Source organism: Polychytrium aggregatum (genome assembly GCF_025602895.1).
Source record: "Polychytrium aggregatum strain JEL109 chromosome Unknown BJ171scaffold_15, whole genome shotgun sequence".
NCBI classification, from domain to species: domain Eukaryota; kingdom Fungi; phylum Chytridiomycota; class Chytridiomycetes; order Polychytriales; genus Polychytrium; species Polychytrium aggregatum.
Genome location: NW_026516217.1, coordinates 759,238 through 777,868, shown reverse-complemented (window position 1 = coordinate 777,868; position 18,631 = coordinate 759,238). Strand labels below are relative to the sequence as shown.

General features: G+C 57.0%; 7 protein-coding genes across 7 annotated transcripts; 1 reads left to right on the top strand and 6 right to left on the bottom strand.

Moving 5' to 3' along the window:
- Window positions 1-42: 42 nt before the first annotated feature.
- BJ171DRAFT_73745 (male sterility protein-domain-containing protein) lies at window positions 43-4,838 on the bottom strand. Its single transcript, XM_053115872.1, has 11 exons — window positions 4,351-4,838; window positions 4,157-4,216; window positions 3,887-4,059; window positions 3,704-3,716; window positions 3,477-3,555; window positions 3,253-3,402; window positions 3,010-3,186; window positions 2,611-2,939; window positions 1,162-2,504; window positions 782-974; window positions 43-657 (listed from the first exon to the last, which is right to left on the bottom strand). Exons 1-11 carry the CDS (start codon window positions 4,713-4,715, stop codon window positions 309-311), a joined length of 3,231 nt encoding a protein of 1,076 aa, XP_052967526.1. The 5' UTR covers window positions 4,716-4,838; the 3' UTR covers window positions 43-308.
- Window positions 4,839-5,590: 752 nt separating this feature from the next.
- BJ171DRAFT_474378 (uncharacterized protein) lies at window positions 5,591-6,246 on the bottom strand (the record flags this gene model as incomplete). The annotated part of the gene is made up of 3 exons (XM_053108737.1): window positions 5,591-5,715; window positions 5,794-5,854; window positions 5,935-6,246. The coding sequence occupies 3 exons, from the start codon at window positions 6,244-6,246 to the stop codon at window positions 5,591-5,593; spliced, it is 498 nt and encodes a 165-aa protein (XP_052967525.1).
- A 1,426-nt stretch (window positions 6,247-7,672) lies between these two features.
- On the bottom strand, window positions 7,673-9,423 carry BJ171DRAFT_502117 (uncharacterized protein). Its single transcript, XM_053110750.1, has 4 exons — window positions 8,982-9,423; window positions 8,709-8,787; window positions 8,409-8,535; window positions 7,673-8,240 (listed from the first exon to the last, which is right to left on the bottom strand). Exons 1-4 carry the CDS (start codon window positions 9,379-9,381, stop codon window positions 8,169-8,171), a joined length of 678 nt encoding a protein of 225 aa, XP_052967524.1. The 5' UTR covers window positions 9,382-9,423; the 3' UTR covers window positions 7,673-8,168.
- A 2,806-nt stretch (window positions 9,424-12,229) lies between these two features.
- BJ171DRAFT_73684 (GINS complex, PSF2 component) lies at window positions 12,230-13,634 on the bottom strand. The gene is made up of 5 exons (XM_053115871.1): window positions 13,449-13,634; window positions 13,175-13,289; window positions 12,863-12,959; window positions 12,640-12,757; window positions 12,230-12,452 (listed from the first exon to the last, which is right to left on the bottom strand). Exons 1-5 carry the CDS (start codon window positions 13,563-13,565, stop codon window positions 12,315-12,317), a joined length of 585 nt encoding a protein of 194 aa, XP_052967523.1. The 5' UTR covers window positions 13,566-13,634; the 3' UTR covers window positions 12,230-12,314.
- Window positions 13,635-13,723: 89 nt separating this feature from the next.
- BJ171DRAFT_73579 (P-loop containing nucleoside triphosphate hydrolase protein) lies at window positions 13,724-15,768 on the bottom strand. Its single transcript, XM_053115870.1, has 6 exons — window positions 15,238-15,768; window positions 15,037-15,116; window positions 14,762-14,881; window positions 14,497-14,617; window positions 14,214-14,323; window positions 13,724-14,018 (listed from the first exon to the last, which is right to left on the bottom strand). The coding sequence occupies exons 1-6, from the start codon at window positions 15,281-15,283 to the stop codon at window positions 13,911-13,913; spliced, it is 585 nt and encodes a 194-aa protein (XP_052967522.1). The 5' UTR covers window positions 15,284-15,768; the 3' UTR covers window positions 13,724-13,910.
- BJ171DRAFT_567600 (uncharacterized protein) lies at window positions 15,576-16,773 on the top strand (the record flags this gene model as incomplete). Its single annotated transcript, XM_053113475.1, has 4 exons — window positions 15,576-15,785; window positions 15,953-15,998; window positions 16,155-16,215; window positions 16,424-16,773. 4 exons carry the CDS (start codon window positions 15,576-15,578, stop codon window positions 16,458-16,460), a joined length of 354 nt encoding a protein of 117 aa, XP_052967521.1. The 3' UTR covers window positions 16,461-16,773.
- A 347-nt stretch (window positions 16,774-17,120) lies between these two features.
- BJ171DRAFT_581117 (P-loop containing nucleoside triphosphate hydrolase protein) lies at window positions 17,121-18,416 on the bottom strand (the record flags this gene model as incomplete). The annotated part of the gene is made up of 5 exons (XM_053114085.1): window positions 17,121-17,294; window positions 17,455-17,583; window positions 17,693-17,817; window positions 17,905-17,982; window positions 18,170-18,416. 5 exons carry the CDS (start codon window positions 18,414-18,416, stop codon window positions 17,121-17,123), a joined length of 753 nt encoding a protein of 250 aa, XP_052967520.1.
- Between the last annotated feature and the right edge of the window lie 215 nt (window positions 18,417-18,631).

The following is an 18,631-nucleotide window of genomic DNA, read 5'->3' as shown; positions in this document are numbered from 1 at the left end:
CCACAAGTACTCGCAACCAGCACTGACACCAGACGGAGGAGTCGCATGGAGAATCCAATATGGCTGTGATATTGACCAGGACAGACAGTCAATTGCCGACAGGGCGACTGGGGCGACATCGGGGTATGTGGACGGGGTGAGAGTGGGACACATCGGCAAGCACTGGATGTCGTGCACAGACTCCGAAGCGATAGATCAGGAGTGTGTGTCAGGGAGTTGTGAGGCACCGTGCAAGTGAAGGACCATGGCTGTGCATGGGATGCACCATGAATGGCACTGCCAAACATGCAGTGACCTCCACCACCGAGCTAGTTGTGGGTGTCGGGACGAAAGATGTTGGGCCGCGGGTGCTCCTCGGGTCTCAGCGGCGACGGAGGGTTCGGAGGAGGTGGCAGATACCCGATGTGGGTCAGGTACAGCAGCCCTCGCCCGGCGATCCTCCCGGCCTGGGAACCGAGGGCCGGATAGATCGACCGGGTGTTGGTGTTGTCGACCAGGAAGGACATGCTCAGGATCAGATGCATGAGCGTCGACATGGACGAGTCGTTGGTGAGCTGAGGCGTGAGGAGCAGAGACTTGAATCGCTCGCGGGTCTCGAACATGACGGACCAGCCAGAGGCATTGACAATCTCAAAGAGTCGAGTTTCGGTGATGACGCTGCGAGGTGGGCCGAGGGACAGGATGTGTGGGATGGTGGTGTGAGTGAGTGACTGCCGAGGAATGGCACTCATCCTGCTGCCCTCCCAGTCCGCTTGCCACTCGGCTCGCTCGCTCATCTCACCTGCGCTCTGGGTCGCTGATGTGGAACACAAACTTGGGCAGGGCCACCTCGGAGGCAGCGATCGCAGCGACCACCTTGGCGACATGGTCGACTGGATTCATGGTGATGGTCACGGGGGTGGCATTGGAGGGAGCGATCCCGATGCGGATGCATCCCTTGATATACTGCCAGATGTAGTCGTCCGAGTGGCACACTGAGAGAGTGAGAGTGAGAGTGAGAGTGAGAGTGAGAGTGAGAGTGAGAGTGAGAGTGAGAGTGAGAGTGAGAGTGAGCTGAGATGAGCTGCTGCACCACCACCACACCACCACACCACCACACCACCACACCACCACACCACCACACCACCACACCACATTGCCATATCACATCCAGTGACTCACCTCCATAGACACTGTCGCTTGCAATCAGCGATGGTCGGATGATCGTCGCAGGCACTCCCCTCGATCGTGCCTTGTTGATCAGCTGCTCAGAGACCCACTTGGTCTGTGCATACCCGCCAGAGACGTTCCAGTTGGAATACACCCTCTCCTCGAGCGGCGTCCTTGCACCCCGTGCCATGGGAATCGCCCCGACCGCCGGGATGAAGTGCAGCGGCTTCAAGTGGTGGGTCGTGGCCAGCCGCAGGGCCGTCGCCGTGCCCAGGACATTCGGCCCCTTGAGCGCCTCATAGTCGTCGAGCCAGTGCACCTCGGCGCCGCAGTGCACAACCATGTCGGTCTCCTTGCCGATCTTCTTCCATCGCTTGTTGGTCAGTCCCCACTGGTCGAGCGACAGATCGCCGCAGACACCAACGAGTCGCGGCCTGACATTGTTCACGAGGTAGTGCGTCTGCTGCGGGTTGAGGATCAGCTTCCTGGCTGTCTCAAAGATGCGGTCGATGGCAGCCTGGTCGCTCGCGGCTCGGACCAGACAGTAGATCCTGGCAGCAGGGAACTTGGCAGCCAGCTCGTACAGCAGGAACGATCCGAGAAAGCCAGTGGCCCCCGTCAGGACGATGCCGCGAGGCGACTCGGGAAAGACAAGTGGAGGGAGACCCTCGGCCGTCACACTCGCATCGTCGAGCCGGGCGGCCTCCTGGTCGAGGTCGACTGTCGGCGACATCAGCGGGTGGTTGCCTTGGAGATCAATCACCAGCTGGGCGACATCGAGGGGCGTCAGGCCGTTCGAGAGCAGCATCATCGGCGAGATCTCGACATCGTACTCTTCCTTGATAGCCAGGGCCAGGCGGCCAACACTCAGCGAGTCAAACCCAGCTCCGCTGATGCTGTAGTTGCGGCCGTCGAGAGAGGGAATCCCGAGGAGCTGGCTGCCGAGGCTGGAGATTGCAGCCGCGATGCGAAACAGCGGGGCATCGCTGGGGGCGAGACGGGGATACACAACGGATCCTTGGTGCAGATCGTTGTTCTCGGCGATCCACTTGATCTTCTTGAGGTCGCGCTTGCCAATCTCGGTCATGGGGATCTCGTCGAGCTGGAAGCAGTTGTGGATCGGCACCTTGGAGACGTTGACGAGTGCAAGCAGATCCTGAGTCATCCGGATGATGTCGCTGGGCTCGGTGCGGGTCGTGGGGCGGGCCTGGAGAACATACAGCATCACGATCTTCTTCTCGGAGGTCTGGACAAACGCACAGTCGGCGATGGTGTGGCTCAAGTGCTGGACGACCAGGGCCTCGAGATGGTTCAGGTCGACATAGACGCCGTTGACCTTGATCTTCTGGTCGAATCTGGAGGTGTGAGAGACATGTTGGATCGGGGTGTGGGATGGATTGGTGGAGGACTAGTGGAAGGAGGGCACAGACCACTCGGTGGATACAGGGACATCGCACTCACCTTCCAACGACAGTAAATTCGTTCTCGCTGACCATCTCGACCCAGTCCATGGTGCAGACTCGGGGCGAGCCGTCGCTGAGGAAGCCAAAGGAGGCCAGTCTGTCGTTTGGATCGGCGTTGACAAAGTCGGGGTGGTTGCGGACGGGATGGTCGGGGTCGACGGCAAAGACCAGGATCCCGCTCTTGGAGACATTTTGATCAACGATATTGCCCTCCTCGTCAAAGAGAAGGCATCGCACCCCAGGCTTGGCCAGCTTGTAGACCAACTTCTCTGGGATGGGGCTGTTGGTCAGGATCCGCAAAAATGAATAGGCACCAATAACTCCTGCCTGATGAAGGCATTGTGTTTAGTGATTGCCGAATGTTGTGAGAATACAAGCCATCAAGCATGGACTGTACCTCACTCGATCCATAGGCTGACTGGAACTCGGCATTTGGGAATCTCTCCCTCGTCATTTGAATGACGCTCATTGGTACGAGTTCTGCGCCGACCAGCACTTTCTTTGTGTTCATCCACTTGATGTTCGGGTTCCAGGAAGCGGCCGTGCTGATGATCAGCTTCATGAAAGAGGGAGACTGTGAAAATTGGATGCTATTAGCGTGTGAGTGGTAAGGTTTCTTATTGGATAGTTGGTCACTTACGAGTGCCACGTAGGCAACGCCATCATCCAAAATTTGAGCAACGTTCTTTGCTTGCTCAGTTGTGTGGAATGTCGGCTTCGGAATCCACACTGATCCTCCAAGATTAAGGGCGCTGAGCAATACAATAAATGTCGTCGAAAACGATGGAGGCTGAGAATCATCAATGTCAGTATACCCACCATTGCCCAAGTATCAATTCGATATTCGATGTCAAGCATAATTACCTGCAATAGCCCAACGCTACTCTTCAGCATACCAACTGATGTTCGACCAGTGACTGCGCCATTGTGCGCAAACTGGAACCTGCAACAATCACCATCAAACACAGAAGGATTCAGTCAACGAGTGGTGATGCGATCACTTTTGTGAATGGGAACAAGCATCAGGTAGACACAGGATCAGAATTCACAGCATCAGAATCCACAGCATCAGAAACCACAGTAGAACTCACGACTTGGGGATGCCTGTGGGAGCGACGAGGAGCCAGGATGCAGGACGAAGGAGTCGGGTTGTGGGTTGGATATGCATCGTCAGTATATCACTTTCCACATTCACCACACTCACCATCTTACTCTATCCACCATTGCACCATCTGCTTTGCTGCTGGACCATCACGCTCAACCATTCCACATACCCGTTGTTCCAGAGGTGCACTGGATGGTGACATAATCATCAAGGGGTTCACAGACTTCGAGAGACGGGGATGGGATGTTGTCCAGCACAGGGAACGTGGTGGCATCGACCAGCGTCACTCCAATGGTGCGGCCAGGCTTGCTGTGGTGGTAGAGGATGTACTTGATGAAGTATCTGTTTCGATTGGAGTCAAGGTCGAGTCAGGTTGAGCACAGAGGTCTCTGGGATGTCAATCACCTGAGACACATGTGAGACGAGCACAAGGACAAACCTCTCGCACAGAGTCTTGCGAACAGCGGCAGGGAAATTGAGAGCGAGGTTGAGTGTTTTCCTGGATGGCAACAAGGGACAGATGAGACTCGATCCTGGTCATGGCAGGGACAATTCCCAGTCATATCATGCACAGGCAGGCCAGACCAGACCAGACCAGACCAGACCAGACCAGACCAGACCAGAGATACTCACTTGCCAAGCATCCACACAGCAAACGAGTAGATCACCCAGCTGGCTTCGGCCTCGCAGAAGGTGCCGATGACCTCGTGGTCGTCGTCGTTCCAGCCAGGGAGAGCCTTGAGAGCCTGGGCGACCGAATACGCCTGCTTCCACACACGGAGATAGCTGAGTCGCTCCGAGATGCCGCTCTCGTAGGTATTGATCAGGAGGGCATCGGGCTCGTCGCGGGCAATGTTGATGAGACACTCGACGGGATGGAGCCAGGGGCCAAAGGGATCGGGCGGAGAAGGGAAGGTTGGCTGCTGGGAGACAGGGGTCTGGGCTTGTTGGGGAACAAGAGGCTCGATATCCTCAGAGACATCTTGGTCGTTTGCCATGACGGTGTGGTATCTGGTTCAGCTGACGGGGCTGGATTTGTCGCCTGTGGCCTGACAACACCAAGACGGCGATATCGACGGATGGAGCGAGGGGAGGCGGTATCGGCGAGGGGAAGGAAGAGGGGGCCGCTCTTGGGCTGTCTCGATAATCTGCCTCGATGCTCTCTTGTGCGTGTCCTGCCAGCCAAGACGGAAACGCGTTCCAACGCCACCAAGCCGGCTCCTTTGCTCTTCCCAAGACATCGGCGGCGAGCTCATTTCAGTCAGGACGACGAAGGATCCCGCATCCTCGGATCCTGCATGGCTGTGAATCCAGCGAGTCGATTTGCGTCAGCCATCATCAACTTGTCACAGAACAGTGGTTATGGACGCATCGTGGTACTCGGTGACCCATCATCGCATGACGGATGGGCTTGTGAGTTCATGTTCCCGAAGAGAGCTCTCAAAATGGGGATACTCTTGAGTATCACGACTCATCGAGCTGCTTGGGGTCCAGGATGACGATATTACTATTTATATTGAGTCTACCGACGGGCATGGGCAAACACGTGGATGACTACACAATCCTCCTGCATTTTGGTCTCTGGATCGGCAAAGGGGCATGCACTATGAAAAAATTTCTTGTTAAAAAAATGAGCGAGAACGACAAAACGCGCTCTCGGAGCCACCTCAGTCGGCGAGAAGAGCAGTCTCTGGCGAGAGACCCCCGAGGGAAGGCGAGAAGCCTCTCGCCGTCACACACACACACTTTGCACAAGGGAGTCAACCACCTCCCATCACCATCCCAAGAGGGATGGCAACCCCGAAGTGGACTGCCCAGAATATGGGCGACCCGGCATCCACTGTCGAAATACTCAAGGAACAGTGCGAGATACTTACAGTCTATCCAGAAAGAAACGGGGCAGTTCCTTCCTGGCTTCAGATGTCTGAAGCCCGCTGACTGACTTGTAGGCCCAGCGGGTAGGCCGTGGCATTGCACTCCTGTCTTCGTTGGCAATCTCTTTGTTTTGGTTGGTTTGGGAAGCATGATCTTGAATACACCCGGCCGATCTCCATGGGCGATGATCGACTGGCATACCGAGATCATATTCCTTGAGGCATTGATGTCTCGATCCCACAGCGTATGGCAGCTTGCACAGCTCCGGACAAAGTGTGGTTTCTCGACATCAAGATGCTCGGGTGACTCGAGTCGCTTGGCTTCCCGACAATGTGAGCACACCTGGGACGTGTTGAACTCGTTCACCGAGCACACATGGATCTTGGAGACGGATCGGTCTGGTGGGCGTCTCTGGTGGTGGTGGAATTGCTCAAAGTACTTGGCGAACCTGAGTCTCCTGGGACTGGATGCGTATTCCTTCCCCTGTTTCCAGGATGCATTCCCAAAGGCAATCACCACTTCGGTCTCCCTTGGTGCCTGGTCGATGACTCGCTTGCACATCTCGTGGACAGTGCGCTGTCGCTTGCTGTAGAGATCGAGTCGCTTGAACCGCCGTCGCCGGGTCAGGCTGAAGTACAGCTGCTTGTCCAGCATGTCTCCATCGAACACATGGTGAATGTATTGCAGGAAGGAAGCCAACCCAGGGATCTTGGGACTTGGTGTGGTGCTCATCCATTCCCATCGGTGGTGATCTTGCAACCAAAGCGCTGCTTCAACCCTCCGGCATCCTGGCCAATAGGCGATGACTGCGCATTGTGCGCAGCACTGCTTCCATCCCGGCAAATGCCAGACAGCTCGCGCTTCCCTCTTTGGACTTGTGATTTTTCGCTGGATTTGTCCTCCAGCCGGGTCGTCGCTGTATCATCCTCCAGCTTCCTTGCAATGAGCGACATCCCCTCTCGATTGTCTCCTCCTCTTCGCGGTGAAGCATTGGCAACCCTGCTCCAGTCTCCGCCCAAAAACAAAACCATCTGTCAATGCATGAAGTGCAGAACGGGCTAAAAAGCCTACAGCATCGTCTCGACAACAACATACTACAATCACTACTATATCTACGGGTTTCCTCCCGAGGTTCCCCAAGTCCGTAATTACAGCACCTCCACTCCAACAAGTCAGCCCTCCAACACTTCTGTCAATCCTCGCTGGCCCCGGGCTCCAGTTCGCCGTTCCGGAGTCATCGTCCGGGAGATATCTTCGCCGCTCCCTCAGCCGAACCAATCGATGAACAGATGGACCCATCCTCATCCAAGCACACTTTTCTTACACCCCTTTGCCGAAAAATGATAGATTCTGATCACTTTGGTTTCTCTCGAAAATGGTATCGAAGAAATCGACCCGTTTTGCCTGGGAATCGTCAAGGTCATGACTGACTGCAACACGTCCGATAGAGCGATCAAGGAGATTCTCAAATATATTGGCATATATACTGGAAGCCCCGTGCCCACCATCCCGAGTCTTTACAAAATCCGAAAACACATGGACCAATTATCAACAGAGAGCGCAGTTTCTCTTCCTTGTTGCCGTAACAGCTGTATTGCCTTTGATGTCGATCATCAATCGGAGAGAACATGCCCGCATTGTGGAGAAAATCGGGGCTTAAGCTTTCGAAAGGTTCTCTCGAATGACGAGATTCAACTTTCTGAAAAGAACGCCCAGACCTATACGTACTATGAGTTTATGCCCAAGCTCCAAAGCCTTTATCAGAACCAGGAGTGGTTCGATTTGATTTGATGATGCACCGAGCCACTCGTGCCCCCGAACCAGGTGAGACATTCTCCAGACTTCCTATCAACAATCGTCCATCGTCAATACCCCATCAGTGAACCCATACTGCATATCGGTCTACGCTCGAGCGTTCTGGTCTTGTTCTCGGCTGCTGAATATTCACCATCTTCTGCGGATATACCACTCCATTCCCTCATTACTCCACAGGAATAGTGATGGGTTTCGACAGTCTCCCAAACTGGGTAAGGAGTACTGCCGGAACTGCACCGCACCTTCGTTTATGATTGCATAACTGCCTCGTAACTGACTGCCAATTGCACTTTGATTCTCAGTGTATTCATGGCTGGATACCGGTAAGTAATTTTCCAATTTTGCTCAATTATTATTACTACTGCAAATCAGCTTGGACAGCTGAATATAAGAAAATTGTTCGCTATTTACAGCCATTTCCGTCGCCTGGGGAGCGGTTCTGTCCAAGAGGCGAAGCAGTCGGGAGGCGAAGCAGGGCAGGGAGAGCCGCACGGGAATGGGTTTGTGCAACCGCGCTGACACTAAGAAATTCTGTGCGGAGCCGACACGGAAACTCGAGCCGGATGCATGGCTCGAGCCAGAACGTGCCAATGATCTGGGTCGTTGGATGAGTCGTTATGACTCACTTTGAGCCTGCTGACCTGGTCCCGAGTTACTCATCTTGGGCAATACAGGTGGCCCCAAATTTTTCATCGTGGTGTAGTTGTCCGTCCGGTGCCGGCAAGTCGAGAAGGCATCAAGCAAAACAGGACGTGCAAGATCTATATGCCCTCAAAGTACATGTGAATGAACTGAATGTAGTCGAAAGGCCCCGACATCCCGCTGGGTGCAACCTTGTTGGAGACAATGGGATCGAATCAGCGATGGAGCGGGGAATACAGCGACGGCATCAGGAATTTGAGCCGGAGAGGCGCTGGGAACACGCTAGAGCGGATCGCTGTCCGCCAAGGAAGCTCAAGCGCGGGGCTGGAGCTGCGGTGGTGCGGAATTGACCATCCCACCTGCTCGATCAGCTCTGCAGCGTCGACCGTACTGAGACGCTTGTCTGGGTCGCCATATTCGGTCAAGATCGAGATTACGATGTCTTGATTCAGACAGACGTCGGTGGTCCCGTCGTATCCATCGGGGCTGTTGAAGACGGCAGGATGAGGATACAACGCGTGCCGGATCAGTGGAGCCGGTGAGATTTTGCTGGCCTACTGCGAATGTGTGTGATGCTTGACCGTGATGAGGCAGACGTGCATCTCGATAGGCACAATATGTATGTCTGCAACAGATGGTGGCTGGTGGCGTCGACTCACATGAATTGTCGGAACGCCTTCAAGAGATCATCGAGCCGGATACTGGTTTCCAGTTTGCGGCTCACGGCCTGGACGAACGCTGGCAAACAACATGGTCCCGAGCACCCCGGCGGCAGGTCAGTTCCCTCGATTGGCAGATTGACTCTGCTGGTCTGTTCGTTTGAGTGGGACCGAGTAGCCCCGTCTGGCCTTCGGTTCGAGAGACAAACCCGACTACTCGGCCCCAGGGACTCGCACATGGCCGACGCGACATGCATCAAGCTGGCGGCTTACAAAGAAAGTCGATTTCGGCTTCGGCCTTGAGGTTGATGTCGGAAATAATGGTCTCGAGCTCGGATTTGCTCGCTTGGAGGCCGACTATGGTCATGAGCTGGGCGAGTTCATCGAGACTGATGGTGCCGCCGTGGTCGCGGTCGACAAGGGCGAATATTTCGGCCAGCTCCGTGAGCTCCTGAGACGACAGACCAGTCTGAGTGACCAGAGCCGGATCTAGGACCCACTCGCGCTTGGGTTGTGGCTGAGAGATGGAGGTATCCCGGACCGAATACGATGGCGAAGACTTGAAGGAGGACGACTGGATGGTGGAGAGACGCCGCGGCGAAGCCGAGGTGGACTGTTTCTGGGACGGCGGCTCGGGTGGCCGTTTCTGAGAACGCGTGGCTGAACGCTGCATGGCGAAGGGCGGGTTGTTGGTGGATGTGCGGTGAGTCGGGGAGGGCAGGGTGGGAGGGATTTCGCTGAACGAACGGGTCTATGGCCGACTGGGGCCAGGGCGACGCTCAAGGGGCGGGTAGCGGCCATGAGGGGGGTGGTGGATGGTGGTGGAAACCCTTGCTGGCCCGGCCACTGAGACATGGCCACGTGTGGGAGTGGAGTGGAGGCGCCATGGGCATGTTGCACAGAAGCAGCGGGGTCGATAGGTGCTGCTGGCATCATGCCCATGTCGTTTGCGACAGAGAGGATGCGCCGTTCCCGGGAGGGCACGGAGACGAGAGCGGCACGAGCCATACGGCAGTTGGCTGTTCGCTTGGCTGTCCGTTGGATCGACGGCGTTGCGGGCTCACGTCCAGCAGACCCGTCTGAGCAGCATCCCGTGTCCCAGGCCCGAGTGGACAGAGGCTTATTGTTTGGGTTGGCGGGTCAGGCGCAGACGGCGGTTGCGCAACAGATGCGTCGTGGTGAGCAACAAATGTGCCGTGGCGAAGAAGGACAGCGGGGGGGGGCACTTGGGCGAACGAGAGTGCAGCACAAGTGCACGATCCAGCCCAGGGTCCAGCGGATGCCAATGCCAATGGGCTCGGCGTTGGTGGAGCCCGGGCGTGGGAGGACTGAGCTGCAACACATGGCGTGGCGGGGCGTGAGTGGGTTTGCGTTGCCGGCAGGGCGAGCATGGAGCGCAAGTGTAAAAGTCTGAACGCAAGTGTAAAAGTCTGAACGCAAGTGGTATGCCGTGCTGGAAATAACAACCGGATCAAATCATCTCCATGGATGTCCGCCGCATAGAGTCCGTCCACGACCGCAACATCTCGACGGAGCGAGCGGCAATCGACAACATTCAACACACGCAAGCCGTGCGAAATGCAAACACATCCGCGCGAACAACCCCCCGGCCTGGCCCTTGCATTCGAAATGCACATCGGCAGCCAAGGACATCCCGTGGCGATGGCGTGCGCGGCCCCGGTCATGTGCGCCCGCGCCGAACCACTGCGAGGGCCGGGCTGATCCGCTTTCTTTGTGGAAACTCTGCTCTCTGACAGAGCGCCGAGAGCACACTCCGCTGGCGAGGCCGCCGGGCGACTGGACGGGAGGAGATTGTTTGAGCCAAACACTGCGCGACGGCGACGCAAACAGAGAGAGGGAGAGAGAGAAACAACCTCCGAGCGAGCTTAGCTCGGAGAGAAACAACTTCAGAGATAACCTCGGAGATAGCATCGGCGCTATAAAGCCGGCCGCGCTCCCGGTCGCCCCCGCCCGGTCCGCCCTCGTCCGTTGGATTTCCGACGTTGGAATCACCACCACTCATCGCTGACTCACCCCTCGCTTCCCTCTTCAGCTGCTCAATCTCTCTCTCTTTCACGCTCTCTCTCCAACCACTTTGCCGCTCAATCCTCTTTAGCCCCCCCCCTGTCCTGCATCCGTCCTGCATCCGTCCTGCATCCGTCCTGCATCCGTCCTGCATCCGTCCTGCGTCTGATCAGCTATCCCCGCCATGGCCTCTTGGACCTCCTCCTCGTTCTTCCAGAGCCTCCCCCGTCCTCACCGACGGGACTCTGAAATGTCAGTGGCCTCGGTCTCGTCCAGCTACTCGGGCGAGTCTTCGGCCAATTTGCTGGCTTCGACCGGCAACCTTCTCGACACTCCCCTGAGCCCCTCCACCCCTGCCGCCCCGGCTGTTGCCCAACCCATCCCCATCGCCAAGAACGAAAAAACACGTTCCGGCGTCTGGGGCTCCATCTACAAGGCCGCATGGGAGCCTGCTCCTCCTGTCAAGCTCTCCGCAACCGAACAGGGCTCATGGCCCGCCGAGTTCTCCGTCTGGGCCTCGATGCCTTGAGTGCACATCGATGCGCCTCGGCGGCCGTCATGCTTGCTCATCGCTTTGGCATCATCCCCTTTCATGACTCATTCCACCAGAACCGTCCTTTTTCGTCGATCCAAGTCATCTGGACTGCTCTGCCGCAGCGCCGCCGCTATCGGCGATCTCGGTCGCTCGATCCTGGCGGCTTGATCCCGGTCGCTTGATCCTCATCCTTCCTTCGTCCATCATCTTCTCTCCATCCACGTGCGAATCCACAACTTCTGTGCCCTCCCCTTCGTACTTTGTCTACCATCGGGGTTGAGCTCGCCTGCTGTTTGGCTTGGGAGTTGCTCCCCGCCCCTTGGGCTTTTTGATGAAGGGTTTCTGCATAGGTTCCCGGATGTAGCCTGTCCAAAAGTTGATGCAGTCCCAGCGGCTCTGGCCAGTGGCCTGATCGCCTGCTGGATGCCGCGTTTGTCTGGCTGGCGCTTCTCGAGCCTTTGCGTTGCTGCTGCTGTTGGTGTCATTGTTGGTGCTGTTGGTGTTGTTGTTGCGCTGCTGCTGCTGCTGCACACCTTTCCGTCGCCCTTTCAGTATCGCTGTGCTGTTGTGGTTTGGTATGACGATGCGTTGTCTGTCGCATAGGGCCTGTCGAGCTTGTATCCCCTTTTTCCTCCGACGGCAGCGATCATTCCTTGGAACTGGAACCTCCTCCTCGGCCTTCGTCCGACCGTTCCGTTCATAACTTGCAGTCATCCAAACGTATCTGTAATCCTCTCTGTGATAGCCGTTTTTTGCCCTCCTTCCTTCGGTCGTTGGTCCGTTTGTATATATCCCGGATCGAATGCGGCGGCGTGAGACTTTCAGGCCTCTGCCCCGTCCGTCCTTCCTCCGACCACGCCGTCTTTTTGGATTCATATTATTTTTTTTTTCCGTCCGCCATCTTGCGCCTCCTGCTGATGGTGTAATTCAATACATATCTTTTTTTGAAGAGATGGAGTCGTGCTCGTGCGCGTGGGTGCTGCTGTTGGTGAAGTGATGGCGTTGGCGATGGTCGTGGCGATGGTCGTGGCGATGGTCGTCACCGACTACGATAGCGTGTCGCCGGAGAGTACTTGTGAGGCAGCGGCGTGGGATGTCGTCGAAGCAATCTTGCGCACAACATTGAACGCCCCCGCAAAGAAGGGGCGGATTTCGTTGATTTCCATCAGACCCAAGTTGTTGATCTATATTCGGAATGTGCGTGCATGCGTTAACCCACGGTGCTGGGGCTCGGCGAGCAAACGACGAGACCCCGGGAAAGCTGCTGTTTGCTCGTCCCAGCTTCAGCGACAAGTTGACAGCACCACCCGCCCACACCATCCCATCGCCGCGCATCGAATCCAAGGCGTCCTGTTGCCCAGCTCCACCTACTTGAAGGTACTGCGGGTTCAATTCGCTGAGACCTTTGCGAGACTTGCCCTGGCGAACCTCGCGAATGTCCTTCAGCAGTGTGCGGACCGTATCGGGTTTCTCAATGTCATCGCTGGCACTGGATCGGCCACAGACGACGGCAGTCAGGGGATCGCTTTGCCCAGCATTCTATCTAAAGTAGCGGCTGAGGCACGACCAGCGCGAGACAGCGTCATGCACTTGCCTTTCAAGCAGCAGATGCGCCATTTCCAAGTGATGAAAGGGCAGGTCGCTGAAATCGTCGTGATTGCGCTCCTGCTCAAGCTTGTTTTGCAGGTGTTCTTTGAAGAGAGTCGACCGAGGTGCGGGATACAAGGTGTGCAGCACACAGGCGAAAGGCGTGAGATTCAGAGTGCAGAGTTGGGTCGTGGGTTAAAGACTCCATCCACAAAGTGCAACCAGAGGCTGCCCTGTCTAGGATTTGCTTCAGACCTGGTTTGGGTCGACCTCGGATCTGCCTCGCTGTCCAGAATCGCTGGGGGGGGGGAGGACCTACCAATAGCCAACCACGCCGGCGGCCGGATGCTGCACTTGTCCTTTTTTTTCAGGCTGATGGCGAGCCATAGCGGAACCTCGGCCTGGGTCGGCGGCCGGAAGGGACCGTAGAAGCCCTGTTGGCATGGACCGAGAGCATGAGCAAGGCGATCGGTCCGCAGCAGGCAATGCATGTTGCTCGACAACAGGCCACCTCGCTCGGCAGGCGCACACATAGACAACCAGAGCTAGCGATGCGGGACGAGGACCCTCGTTCCTCCTCGCCAAGCGCTTACGCTGATGAGCTGGAGCTGGGGCATCGGGACGGACGGCACGATCGTCACGGACTCGTTTTCGGCCATGAACACCACCTCGTCCGGCGTGAATGTGGTGCCAGCGCCAAGCAGAGTCATTGTCCACCGGCAAGAGCTGCGAGTTCGATCGGCTGGCAGCAGCACGGCGCCGACGCAGACCGGACAGACAACAGGGAGGAAAGAAGCCGGGGCTGCAGGCGTATATCAATGGGGGATTTCATCCGCAGGCACTCTCGCCGATCGGAGTTTGCTCCCCCCCCCCATCTTGCAGGGGACCAGATCGGGCCAGAAGCTTCATTGTAGCTTGTTCTGTTCATCCAGTCTGAGCGCTGCCGCACTCGTAGGCCTGCCGCCCTCCATTGGCTCCGATGCGCACATAAAATGCAGGCGATCGACACATATGTAGGGGTCATCGTGCGCTGGACGGCGTTGGCTATGCTGTTCTCAGAGTGCGTCGGCCGCGCGTGTCAGTTCCCTCGCTGTCTCCTCGTACTGCTCCGAAAACGCATTTGCCAGGAAGAAGAACGGCGCATCCACCTCGAGGTTGCTGGCCTGTGGGACATGGATGCATCTGTCAGCACGCCGACGGTCTCTGGGCATCGTGACACATATGCTATTCCCAGATGCCGCCGCACTCTTGTTGATGGTGTGTCCGGGGGGATACGGAGGAAAATCAGCACCAAACCCGGAATGCCTACTCTTTACGCCGACGATCCGCATTCGGGCCCGTCCCTGACCAACGCTTACCGCCGAGCTCTCAAAGTACGCCAATCCCTGCGACTTGGCCAGCTCTTCCCCCTGTGCCATCGAGATGACCCGACGCGATCCTTGGTCGATCTTGTGGGCGATGAGGACACCTGCAACAGACGCAGAGCGTGGGCGATCAGACATCCCGGCCGTGCTATCGCTGCTTCGCACGCCCATGCAACGCATGATGGTCCCGCTGGTACCAGCGCTGCAGATACCCCGACAGCTTGCGGTACTTGTCGCGGGCTTTTGGTGGCATTTGTCCGTGCGTTCTTCACCATACCGTGCAGTCCCTTCCCACACTTTGCCTTCTTTGCAAGCGGAATCCACTTGGACGAGATCGACTTGAACGACTCCATGTTCGTCACGTCATATACAAAAACGAACGTCGACCCGCTTTCGGCCTGGGTGATCGATGGATCCTGTGAGCATTCCACTCGACACTGCCGGATCACCAGCATCATCAGCATCACCAGCATCACCAGCATCACCAGCATCACCAGCAGCAGTGACCAAAGCAAAGCTTCGACTCCGGGCCATCAACCGACATATTGAGGAGCAAACTCCGTGAACACCTCGTGGCCGCCGACGTCGTGCAGATAGAGTTCGACCGTGATGTTGGTGTCCGGCACATTCACGGCTTTGACACAGACTTCGGCGTGGATCGTCTGCAGGGGCAGAGCCAGACTTTAGCCCAAGCTATCGGCAGCGAGTCTCGAGGCATCCAAACTACTACTCCCGAGAGCCCTCATCGACAACAGGCGTGCCATCGATGTGAAATACAGAGCGCTGCCGGCGCTCGGTGCAGCCCGGAGTGGTCTACCATTGCATAGGTCTTTGGGAACTGGGCCCCGTCCGAGTGGAATGCCTGTACCAGCGAAGACTTGCCGACGCCGGGGTTGCCTGCGTCCCAGTGTTGGAGCGGAGGGCACATGAATAAACCTTTCGGGCACATATAATGTTTGCTTCCGACATCGGACTCGTCCGCCGGCCTCGCCTCTCGGTTTCCCACAGCCAGACTGACCGAGAACAACACACTTGGTGCGCAGGATCAACTTGCTGCTCAGCATTGCGGCTGGCTGGCCGTGGACTGGTTGTGGATTGAAATCGTTGCTTGGAAAGACCCAAGCCAAGTCGGCAACAGAGAGGCGGCGGGCTTGGCCTGGCCTCTGGCTTTCCAAGTCATTCGCGCGCAAACGGCGAACCGCCCATTCCTCAGACCCGAATCGTTGATGGGCGGGCTATCGCCCCCAGTCGAGGGAAACTGGTGCTTGTTTCGCAGCGATATTCCGCCACGCACCCAGCACCACGCTTCAAGCTCTGCATTGCGCCGCATCAAGTGCGATATCAGACGAATTGGCCATGGCTTCACAGGCTGCTCCCGATAATGACCTTGACGCACACAAGACCGCCGGACAGAGCAGCAGCGAGGAGTGGCTGCTGCTTCGGGTGGGTGCAACGCCGCGCAACTCTCTGGGATGGTTTCGATGCGGCGTCGGATTCTACAACAAAAAAGAGTACACCAAATCGATCGAGTGTCTCGAGAAGAGCATCCAGCTCGACCCATTGAATGTGAGTTGCGGGCCGCGACTACTCGATACACTTTGACCCATCGTCGCGGGGGTGCCGGGGAGAAGAAACTTTGCATGGTCTTGCGCATCTTTCGAGATCGCGAATGCGCTCTCACCTCTCGACTCTAATCCCTTTTTGACCATCGCCACGGTTGTGTCGATGGGCAGTACAATGCCTTCCAGATCATGGCCCGCGCATGCATCGCCGTGAATCGTGAGTACTGGTGGCCTCCAATATCAATCCTCGCGCCGGTCGCATCATTACGACTGCCTTTCTCCGGCACCATCAACTTCTGGCTCTCCTTCGCGGAGGTGGGGGGGATTCGTTGAGAGAAACTGACAGAACTGACTCTGAAACCTCCCTCCACAGGCAAAGATGATGCTATCGCGGCGCTGAAGCAGTCTGTCGTCTTGGACAACCCGTCCGATTGGTCAGTGGGCCTGGCTTGCCATGCAGTGCTTATACCCTCCCCCTTTCAGATCACTGGCGGCTGTATATTGCTAGAGTACAAGTGAGGATGGCCAAGGAGATGGGATGGCCAAGGAGATGGGATGGCCAAGGAGATGGGAGGACCAAAGCAAGAGTCTCGATGCGATTGGCGCTGGACTAACCGTGAGCGATCGATCTACCGTCTCCAGGCAGCTTTTGGTGGAGCTGACGTCCAACAAAGAGTAGTCTGGCTCCTTTCGGGTATGGTCCTCCAGCACGGCCGCCGAGGAATTACGACCAACTCCAAGCATGGCAGGTCGCAGCGAGGGTCTGCAAGTCGGCAATTTGAAAGTGCGGGCTCGGTCAAGGGCTGGACATTGGACATCAACAGAATCTCTCCTTGAATAAGCTCATCGAAAGGACCGAGCTGTGCATGTTCAGGCTTGGATAGACGCCATGTTGAAATCGGGCTGTTGGCGACTGTCTACGCCATCCACATCACGGGAATCTCATAATCGATATTTTCAGAATCTTCGTCGATATCATGGGCTCCCTCAGACTGAGCACATGGAAGAGAGAGAGGGGGGGAAGCGGGGGGGGGACTTTGTCAGTACCAGTGGCCGGCGGATGGAAGCCCAGAGCCAGCGCAGAATCGCAGGACCGGTTCACCCAACTGAGATCTGGAATGGAGCCACTGCTCTTGGACGACTTGGCGACTTGGCCAGATACGCATATCTGTATCGGTTCGAGATCATATCGTGCCAGTCAGCCGCGCAAATCGAGTATCGCTGGCGGCGGAGAGGACATCGCCTCGATCGAACCCAGTAGTGTCGTTCGGCCAGTACCTGATGCCGTCCTTCCAATAGAGTATCAATCGATTGGTGCAGGTATGGGCCCAGCTGTCGCCTATGTGCCCGAGGCCATCCGTTCCAGCAGCGTCGAATGAGACGGGATGGTCAGCAGGATCAGATCATTCGTCCGTGCTTGCTTTGTCGATGCTTTCTCACCCATCGCTGGGAGCAGGGTCGATTCGCTGCCCAGGGCGTGCGACCGCAGGGTCAGATGGCTTGTCGTCACGATCTACGGCGCATACGGCGGTTATGATAGTTTCGGGCGAGAGATTAGGGCCGAGAATATCTCTGTGCAGGGCCGAGCTTGTCTTTGTGCAGGGTCGTGGGGGCGGAGCGTTATTCCCAGCAGCAGCAGAATCATATCGGGCAAGTTGCTCATGCGGGTTTACCACAAGACCAAACTTGTCGGCGATCTTGAATAGGATGTTGGACACCAGATTCAGGATGGAGAGCCGTCTCGATGGATCGCTCATGTGCCGGAACAGGGCGGCTATGCTGTCAATGACCACCAGCTTGATCTGTGATATCGGCCAATCCGATTTGACTCAGTCGACATTTTCGACACAGCCACGGCTGCTCGACCCAAATGATGCCGAGGACCGTTGGCTCTGCAGGGCTCCGACCTACCGATCGGTGTTGCTGCAAGTATCTCGAGAGCTGGTGACAGAGCGCCAGCAGCTGGTAGTGGTCGAATATCCGAAAGCAGTGCAGACCCTCGAGCACGGCCTCGACCGTGGGCAGCTCGACATCATCTGTAGGCAGCGGGCATCGCAGATTGATCTGGTTGGTCAGTACAGAAGCTGGTTGAGGACTGATACGGGCTCTGTCGCTGGGCTCACCTCCAGACGAGACTGGCTTTGCCAAGGTGCGTTCGGCAATTCCCTGGAACCTCTCGACATTGAATCCGCCTTCGGTGTCTGCTCCCGAAACCAGACCAGGGCAGCCAAGTTCATGCCCGTCAGCACCGATGCCCAGTAGTAGCAGCAGCTGCGCTGAGATTATGGGTCGTCTTGTGGATATGACTCGCGGATCTTGGATTCAGGTTCGGGTTTGGGTTTGGGTTTGGGTTCGTTCGAGATCTCCCTCGTCTACTCGCTCGCTCACCTACGAATATCGCCTGGCCGTCCATACCGCCGAGCCGAGCCGGCAGCTGGACGTTGACGGCATACTGCATCGCCAGCGTCGTCTTTCCGATTGCAGGCCCTCCGCAGATCTCGGTCATCTTGCCCATCGTCAGCCCTCCGCCGACGAGGCGGTCGACAGCCGCGACCGAGCAGCGAAGGAGGTATTCCGATCGCACTCGCTCGAGAGCATCGAAGGCGGTTATGGGTTGCAGATGCGGGGCGGCCATGGAGAGCGGTGGATCCAGGGCCGGCGCAGATGTAAGAATCGCTGACTGCTCAGAATTGCGGTGCTGGTGTCGGCTCTGGGTCGATAGTGCACAGGGGGCGGCGATCGGGCATCTGCCGCCGTTTCTGACAAATGCACGAGGCCGAGCAGTTTTGCCCTGGATGCCGCTTGGCCCAGCGTCTGCTCTGGTCTGCTCTGCTCTGCTCTGCTCTGCTC

Coding starts and splice junctions, on each gene's coding strand:
- BJ171DRAFT_73745 (XM_053115872.1), bottom strand. CDS start 4,715: ATGGCAAACGACCAAGATGTCTCTGAGGATATCGAGCCTCTTGTTCCC. Junction 3,403..3,476: donor GTAGCGTTGGGCTATTGCAG/GTAATTATGCTT, acceptor GATGATTCTCAG/CCTCCATCGTTTTCGACGAC. Junction 2,940..3,009: donor CAGCCTATGGATCGAGTGAG/GTACAGTCCATG, acceptor TGCCTTCATCAG/GCAGGAGTTATTGGTGCCTA.
- BJ171DRAFT_502117 (XM_053110750.1), bottom strand. CDS start 9,381: ATGCAGCGTTCAGCCACGCGTTCTCAGAAACGGCCACCCGAGCCGCCG. Junction 8,536..8,708: donor AAGGCGTTCCGACAATTCAT/GTGAGTCGACGC, acceptor CGTCTTCAACAG/CCCCGATGGATACGACGGGA. Junction 8,241..8,408: donor CTGCAGAGCTGATCGAGCAG/GTGGGATGGTCA, acceptor GTCTCCAACAAG/GTTGCACCCAGCGGGATGTC.
- BJ171DRAFT_73684 (XM_053115871.1), bottom strand. CDS start 13,565: ATGACTCTGCTTGGCGCTGGCACCACATTCACGCCGGACGAGGTGGTG. Junction 12,960..13,174: donor GCCGGCGTGGTTGGCTATTG/GTAGGTCCTCCC, acceptor CTCTCTTCAAAG/AACACCTGCAAAACAAGCTT. Junction 12,453..12,639: donor TGAACCCGCAGTACCTTCAA/GTAGGTGGAGCT, acceptor TTCCGAATATAG/ATCAACAACTTGGGTCTGAT.
- BJ171DRAFT_73579 (XM_053115870.1), bottom strand. CDS start 15,283: ATGCTGAGCAGCAAGTTGATCCTGCGCACCAAGTGTGTTGTTCTCG. Junction 14,618..14,761: donor CGGAGTTTGCTCCTCAATAT/GTCGGTTGATGG, acceptor TCGATCACCCAG/GCCGAAAGCGGGTCGACGTT. Junction 14,019..14,213: donor CGTACTTTGAGAGCTCGGCG/GTAAGCGTTGGT, acceptor CATGTCCCACAG/GCCAGCAACCTCGAGGTGGA.